The 7,871-nt window shown below is 38.6% G+C and overlaps 2 protein-coding genes across 10 annotated transcripts; one reads left to right on the forward strand and one right to left on the reverse strand.

Moving 5' to 3' along the window:
* Nucleotides 1–673: 673 nt before the first annotated feature.
* LOC150029874 (putative xyloglucan galactosyltransferase GT17) lies at nt 674–2,623 on the forward strand. Its single transcript, XM_090310299.1, has one exon. The coding sequence runs from the start codon at nt 931–933 to the stop codon at nt 2,404–2,406; it is 1,476 nt and encodes a 491-aa protein (XP_090166425.1). The 5' UTR covers nt 674–930; the 3' UTR covers nt 2,407–2,623.
* A 341-nt stretch (nt 2,624–2,964) lies between these two features.
* On the reverse strand, nt 2,965–6,997 carry LOC150029875 (uncharacterized). Of its 9 annotated transcripts, none has more exons than XM_090310295.1 (4): nt 6,721–6,997; nt 4,734–5,780; nt 3,485–4,355; nt 2,965–3,339 (listed from the first exon to the last, which is right to left on the reverse strand). In XM_090310295.1, the coding sequence occupies exons 2-4, from the start codon at nt 5,700–5,702 to the stop codon at nt 3,332–3,334; spliced, it is 1,848 nt and encodes a 615-aa protein (XP_090166421.1). In that variant the 5' UTR covers nt 5,703–5,780; nt 6,721–6,997; the 3' UTR covers nt 2,965–3,331. The 9 variants fall into 9 exon arrangements, with proteins under 9 accessions (XP_090166421.1, XP_090166423.1, XP_090166422.1 ...); XM_090310297.1 differs by lacking the exon at nt 6,721–6,997 and adding an exon at nt 6,440–6,493; XM_090310296.1 differs by lacking the exon at nt 6,721–6,997 and adding an exon at nt 6,068–6,354.
* Between the last annotated feature and the right edge of the window lie 874 nt (nt 6,998–7,871).

The following is a 7,871-nucleotide window of genomic DNA, read 5'->3' on the forward strand; positions in this document are numbered from 1 at the left end:
TAAGTTTGGAGAATCTAGAATTAATATTAATTTGTTAGGATAATTGGTATTACTTCTCTTCTTTGGGGGTTAGCTTTTTCTTTTGTTTTAATCTAGTTAATAATGGTTAGTAAAGTTTGTGATATAATTCGATACACATTACCGGTTCTTGTTTCTAGGTACTCTATCGAATTTAATTAATTTTTAAGTGGTAGGTGTAGTAGTTAAAATTATTAAATTATTAGTAGACAACAGCAGGAGAGAATGCCCACCGATTGTGTCGGCACTAATCTCAAACTCTGACTCTAAAGTCTTTCCATTTACTGTGCTTAACCTTAATTAATTAAACTTAATCATCAAATTAAAACCCTTTTCTCCTCCAAATGCCACACCAGCTCTCCCGTCTTCACATGAACATCGTTGAATAAAAACACGCACCCCCACGTATATAATTATGTAAAATAATTACAGAATGTCTCCATTGATTTTAATTATTTTATTATTTGAAAATTAGGCCAAAATTTTATTAATTAAGTCCAAATGGAGAGTTCATGTGGCCATTATCTCATTCAAGCTGTCTTCAAATATATCAATGGTTTTCTGTAAATTCTCTCGTGTCTTATGTGCCATATTCGAGGTAGCTACCTCAATTCAATTAAAAATAAGGTAGGTAAACATGATTGATATATTTTTTTTAAATTATAATATATGTAATGTGTTATGATTAGTCAATTGCATAAAATTACATATTGATACAAGTCATCGCTTTTGTCTTGGTTTAGATGTATCCTGACCCTCACATCCTTCCTTTTTTTTAATTTTTCTTTTTGCATGACTCTTTATATATGCATTCATTGCCTTCCTCCTTTTCTTCTTTGTGAGGCTCAATCAAATTCCTCTTAATTGCTTCGCTTTTGTTCCCCATATCGTCTCTGTTTTCTTCTTCTTCCTATGTTTCCTGAATTTCTCTCTATGTTTTCCAAGAAACAAACAACGATTCCCATTATTCCATTAAATGAGAGAGAAAAAAACTTCAAAAATAAAAAACCTCACGCTTCTTCTTCATTCATTATCAAGCCTTACATCATTTACAATTCCTTTATTCTTCTTTCTTTCATTCTTTGGTTTCTAATTCTCTTCGTTTGTTTCCCAAAATCAACACTGACAAACTCCAACTCCGACAACCAAAGTAATCATAATTTGGTCCCCACTTGCGACGGAGCTCCATATGTCTATGTGTACGACTTGCCGTCCGAGTTTAACGTTGCCCTTCTCCAAGACTGCCGCCACCTCAGCATCTACACCGACATGTGTCCCCACGTGGCAAATCGCGGCCTCGGCCGCCAAGTCTCCACCATCTCCACCGCCGCCAACAGTTGGTTCGCCACCCATCAATTCATAGCCGAGATGATCTTTCACGCGCGTATGGAAAATCACCCGTGTCGCACACGCGATCCCAACATCGCTAATTTATTCTACATCCCTTTCTACGGTGGGCTCCACGCATCCAGCAAGTTTCGTGAACCGAACATCACGGAGCGAGACGCGCTGGCCGTTCGATTGGTTGACTATATTCAATCACAACGCACGTGGCGGAAGAATAACGGACGTGATCATTTCCTCGCACTAGGAAGAACCGCTTGGGACTTCATGAGGAATAATGCAAATGGGCCGGACTTCGGGGCGAATTGTTTGCTGAATCTAAACGCGGTTCAAAACATGTCGGTGTTGACCGTGGAGCGAAGCCCATGGACCGGGTCGAACCAATTCGGTATACCTTACGCGTCTTATTTCCACCCGTCCACGTCGGATGAGATGAAGACGTGGCAAAACAAAATGAGACAATCGGAGCGGCCCCACTTGTTTACGTTCATCGGGGCCCCACGTAAGGGTTTAGAGAAAGCTGCGATACGGAACGACATCATACAACAATGCGACATGTCGTCAAAATGCAAACTGGTGAATTGCCGGGGGGAACGGGGGAAGGAATGTTACGATCCAGGGCAAGTTTTGAGAATTATGAGCGAATCGGAATTCTGCCTGCAGGCGCCAGGGGATTCGTTCACTCGGCGGTCGACGTTCGATTCGATATTGGCGGGGTGTATTCCGGTGTTCTTCTCGCCGCACACGGCGTACACGCAGTATTTATGGTACTTGCCGGAGAAGGCAAGGGATTATTCTGTGTACATTGATGAAAAAGGGGAAGGAAGGAAGAAGATTGAGGAAGTGCTTTTGAAGATACCGAGAGAGAGAGTGAAGAAACTGAGAGAGAGGGTTGTGAAACTGATTCCGAAAATGACGTATAAGCACCCCAATTCCACTGATTTTAAGTTCAAGGATGCCGTTGATGTTGCCCTCGCCGCACTATCCAAGCGCATGTCGTCTTCAGTGGGCGTGGGCGGGGGCGGCGGCGACGATATGTCCTAATTGAATTATTTACTTTGTAGAGATTGTTATTTTTTCTGTTTTTTTGGGTGGATTTACACCTGGAGATTCCTAACAAGAATAATTTCCTTATACATTTTTATACAGTTATGGTATAGAGTTATTGAATTTTGAATCTCCAATCTGTACAAGTTCAATTGAACAATCTTGAAAATTTTCTATTTAAAGAAAGTAAAGAGTAAATGTGAAATTTGTATCATCTACTATTTCCATTTCCGAAAAAGAAAATATTTGATGCAGTGCAGTTTTTATGTCGAACTATAAATTGTCAATAGTTGGATCTATTAAACCCTTTTACAAATTTTAATTAGTGGTAATCAAAATTTTAAATGTTAAACGTCAATTTTCGATGAAAAGGATGATGAAATTATTAATAAAATGTCCACATCTAAATAATCATATAAATAAAAAAAATCAATTTGCAAGTTTTAGAGGATATAAAAAAAATAATTCAAATTTTCAGGTATAAATAATTTAAGTACGGACTTGACAGCTTAACTAATTAAAAAAACTATCAAGAATCTGAAATCGAGATTCATGTAAGAAAATCAATGATAAGATTGGAAAATGGCGTTTAAAAATAAAGAACACTGGGAATTCTCTATGTACACAAGCCTGTAATAATCAATCACTCTGAGGGAAAAAGGAAAAGAAAAAAAGGAGAAATATTCTAGACATTCCTAATTCATTTTCTACAGTTGGGGATTGGATTGAAGAATAAATTTGAGGGGAACAAAACCATGAGAATAGTAAAGAACAAAAAGAGATTCAAGTTTTACATTTTGAACAATTATCAGAAAGATGACTTCTTCAGAGCCTGCTTTAAAATAATGCCTCACAGCTGCTTTGTGATTCCTCTAATTTATGCTTCATTCTCAGCAAGCTGGCATATTATTGTATCCATTTGCTACATCTCTGTATCAAATCAACATTCCATTCAAAATTTCTATTCAAAACAAAACCCCGTAGAAAACAGTAGTAGTACTGACAAACTATCAACTAGAATTGGAATTCAACAGATTGCAACTCAATTACCCAGAATAGATTTGTTCAAAGGTACCTTTGATTGAAGATTTATCGTATTTATCTTCATCCTTCCAATCGCAATCTTCATCGTCATCTTCTTCATCCCCCATTTCGTCCCTTCCATCATTACCGATATCACTTTCACTGGCTGTTTCCCATTCCGAATCATCAGTCTCTCTACCATAGATATCACCAGCACCATCTTCACATTGGACATTTCCATGTTTAATAGCTGCCTCCCGGAATAACCAAGCCGCACGCATCTGCTTCTTAACAAGTCGCTCGGCGTAGTCAGGAACCTTGTTTTGCCTTAGTGAAAGATCAGGGTCGTTGGACTGAGAGCACTCGTTTATGAACAATATGGCATCCAACAGACTTTCTTTGGCCAGGCCAAGCATATCATAGGCCTGAGCTCTTCTCCAAAGACTTTTAGCGTGACGGTTTACAGGATTGTGAAGACAGAGAGCACGTGTGGCATCACCAATGGCAGCCAAGGGCTCCTGCAACAGAAGATAACACTGGGCACGGTTACTGTACAGAACAACTCGTTCCTTTTTGGATCTCATGGGACATAATGCTAGCGCTTCTGAGTACTTGGATGCAGCTGCAGATATATTTCCTGATGAAAACATGGAATTTCCTTCGAGCTTTATAACTAGCGCTGCAGCCTGCTTGATTCGGAGATCCTCTTTTGGCATGTTCTTTTCCCATTTGAGTCTCTGCCTTGACTTTAAGAGTTCTTCGATCTGTTCCTTTGTACGATTGCTGATAGAATTGCGTCCGGCCCCTTGTGACTGGACACATTCCTGAAGAACATTAATTATGGATTCTCCCAGTTTCCGGTGATCACCCAGAGATGATATCTCTGCAAGATCCAAAAGTGTAGGTGCAGCTTTGTCGATCACCTGTGAATACAATGGCACAGTTAAGAGTTAACCATACTCCAAGCTAAACTTCAAAGCTATTGGGATTAATATGTTAAACTCAATCTATATTTGAAGATCTCATAGAGATTTTGGAGCACAGTCCAAATTTCCAAGAAAGCATCACTGGATCAGATAAACATCATGGTAACTACTAACTACCAACACTGACAGTGTCTACAGAGGACCAAATGGAGTTTTATCATAGTTAAGTTGCCAAATACTTTTTGGAGCTAACTAGCAATTTAACTCTTTTAGTTTCTGCTAAGAAATTCAACTTGTGTCACAGATAATCACATGAAACATTGAAAAACAAAGTGATTTTTTTAATGTAAAAAGTAAAGAGAGATGGATATCAACCTTATGACTTGTATTTGGATCCTGAAGCAACCACATCAGACAGTCAATTGCCATAGACTGCCAATCGTCGGAAGAACGGGAAATGTTACACAATGCTTCAATAATACTGGGACAGCTAGCAACAGGTCCCCTACCAAGTTTATGATGGCAGATTGTTCTTAATAAACCAATACCAGCTGGTGAATTTTCATTAACAAGACCACCCCACATGCCAGGTAGCTTTACTAGGAATTCGGGCTTGCATATAGTCGGAAGAAACTCAGGTTTGAATGCAAAGCAGTTGATGAGTTGTAAGGACCAACACTGTAACTGACTGGCCCATTCCTCTGCTTTCCTGGATTCCATCTCGACCCCGCCCATCCCACGAGTAAGCAGATCACAGTGATAACTAAGCCTTCTGTCCACATACTGGTAAAAGTGAGTATAAACAATTTCAAGAGAACTCATAGCCAGTTGAATTGCGAGTTCGAGTATCTCAGCATGACTAGCCACAGCAGGAAAAGTACTTGCATACGTAGCTAGATGACCGAGGGCACGAACAGCTACCCTCTGCTCAACCCAAGTTAATCTTCCCCTCAGAAGTTCAACTAGTGGTGGAATCACCCCAGCATGCACAGCACTTTCTGCAAACTCCTCCATGTTCATCGTGTAGGATCCAATGATATGCGCAGCGTAATATGGAATATAAATGTTTTGGTCGTGAGAAAGCCAGCGACGATTTTTCAGTCCCTTCCATATAAGTGCAGACATACATTCAAATATCCCCAATTCGATAAATTCAGGATCGTTAGGATGTGCCATTGCTGTGTTCCAAAGGCCACTAATAGGGAGGACTTGACCATCATCATCTTGAGAAGGAAGTTCTCTAAAGAATTTCAAGATACTCGCTCTGCGCTTACTAGGATTTCCTTCTTTCATGACACAAAAGAAACATCCTGGATAAGGACAGTCTGTGGATACTTTCTCCATACTCGGCAACTACTTAAGTATCAGAAGGGCAACAACTAAAGTCTCATTACTGAGTTGGTTCAAACAAAATCAACAAAACTGCAAATAAATAAGAAGGTAACATAATATCAGACAGACAACAATTCACCTAAACCAGATAAACAGTATCAGCAAGAAAAATTCACCAAATCACATCTTTCTTTCACAGGGTCCATGCGTTTTCTTTTTTTTAAAAAAAAAAAAAAAAAACAATAAGGCTGATTTTCTGTTTCCTTCATTAGGCAGAACCCAACTCATCAAGCAAATACATGAAATTTTAACATTCATATGCCTCACCGAAATGGGACAAATTTTTACGGAACGCAAAATTACAGTCTAGAGCATACCGTACAACTACAAGATTACAACGCACCAAGTGGCTGAAATGAATTCCAAAAATATGGTACGCACAAGCAGTCTAAGGCTAATCGTGTAGAACCAAATCGAGTTAAAACTTAAAACACAATCTGGGTACTCAAAAAGTAACAATTTTTCGAAATGGATTGACAAGGAAATTAGAAATCCGCATTCAATGAAAACCAGCCATCAAGATAAGGCACCATCAACAGAGGGTGAAAACGAAATTTATGTAAATCAGGCAGTTTTCCAGATCAATAAAGAATTGGGTCACGTTACTTTTCAACAACAAAATTGTACTTAAAAGAGGAGTGAAATTGACCCAAAAATTTAGAAAAAATTAAGCTGAAAAAGCAACTGACTTGATTCTAGCATATCCCTATAGTTGCGCTTGTTATGCGTACACAGATCTGAAGGCGACAGCTTTAAGCGAATAGAAACGTTAAAATTAAAACCCATGACCAAAAGTCCATGCCCAGACAAAAAAGAAAGACCCAACAGAAAATTGGGTATATTAAAAGAGAAGAAAATTTCACAAAAACGAAAGTAAAGAAGCAACTAGGATTCAAACATTCTGTATCTTTTCCAGACATTGAGGAAGCATAATTAGAAAACAATGAAATAGCAGGTTCGAAGGAGATACCTCGGAGCAATAAAAAAGAAAAAGAAAAAAAAAAAAAGCTGGTTGTAGTCGTAATAAGCTGAGTAACAAGGTAGTAGTCGTCAGCGACAACGAGGAAAGGCAAAGAGGAAAAAGAAAAAATTCAAAATTTCGTTTTGGTTTGATTTGATTCAATTCAGAGCTCTCTGCTACAAAAATGAGGACTGAAGGAAGGGAGAAGACGGTGGTGGGCGATACGACGACGTTTTGGCGTTTTGATTCCGACAATCAAGAAGATCTCACAATGTAATAGCTAAGCGCTGTCGATGCTAAAATTTTTAATTTCCACATAAACAAGGAAAAAAAGGCCCACGCGCACTAGAGAGGAATCTGACGTACAGTTGTGATGTCACACGTGGGAGTGTGTTTCCAGTCTACGATAAAAATGGATGCTGGGAACTAACGCGAGCAAGAGCGCGTGAGAGTGTTGTTCCAAAAGGGTTGTGTTTTGAGAGAATAAGATGGGCCCAGTGGGCCAGCCTTATATTTTTCCATTAATTATTACGGTTTTTCCTTTTAGTTTCCATGGCTGGCCCATCTCCTTACACGCCTATCAATTTTACCGTTTCGAATTGAGGAAGATAAAATTACATAAATATCCCTCGAAAGTTCCAAAAACTTCAATACGAAAAATGAGTAAATGAAAGAACTGTCAAGTGCCAACTCGAACCCTAGTACTTTATGTAAGATGTTGTTGTCACGGCAGTGGGGGGTGGGCATTATTTTTATTATTATTACCCAATATTTATAAATGACAGTGGTAATGAATTGAATTATTTCTTCCCAACTTAAATGACTTATGATGAATATATAATTTGGGGAAGTGGAAAAGGGAAACCTAAATAGAAAGTTTTATAATTTGTGAGGGATAGATAGTTCCAAGATAGAAGGAACAAAAATGATGCACTTTTAGAATTCAATTCTATGCCAAATCAAGTGGGATTGAGTTGGTAGACAACCTGAGGGCTTGCACGTTTCTAAATGGAAATCATGAGAAGAAGTAATTTGAGATTTGGGTTTGTCTATTTTTAACAAATATAAATTATTGATCAAAGGAATTGACAATGTTGAAAAGAGAGGGAAATTAAAACGGGGAGTTGAAGGAAAGGGGAAGAGAAATGGATGGGATGGTT

Source organism: Benincasa hispida, unplaced genomic scaffold (genome assembly GCF_027475165.1).
Source record: "Benincasa hispida cultivar pf3 unplaced genomic scaffold, pf3_genome.v1.1 HicScf849, whole genome shotgun sequence".
In the NCBI taxonomy this organism is placed as follows: domain Eukaryota; kingdom Viridiplantae; phylum Streptophyta; class Magnoliopsida; order Cucurbitales; family Cucurbitaceae; genus Benincasa; species Benincasa hispida.

What these genes read in the sequence shown, in the direction of transcription:
- LOC150029874 (XM_090310299.1), top strand. Translation starts at nt 931, where the DNA reads ATGTTTCCTGAATTTCTCTCTATGTTTTCCAAGAAACAAACAACGATT.
- LOC150029875 (XM_090310290.1), bottom strand. Translation starts at nt 5,702, where the DNA reads ATGGAGAAAGTATCCACAGACTGTCCTTATCCAGGATGTTTCTTTTGT. An exon ending in ATCCAAATACAAGTCATAAG is followed by an intron (nt 4,356 to 4,733) that starts GTTGATATCCAT and finishes TTGTATTCACAG; the next exon opens with GTGATCGACAAAGCTGCACC.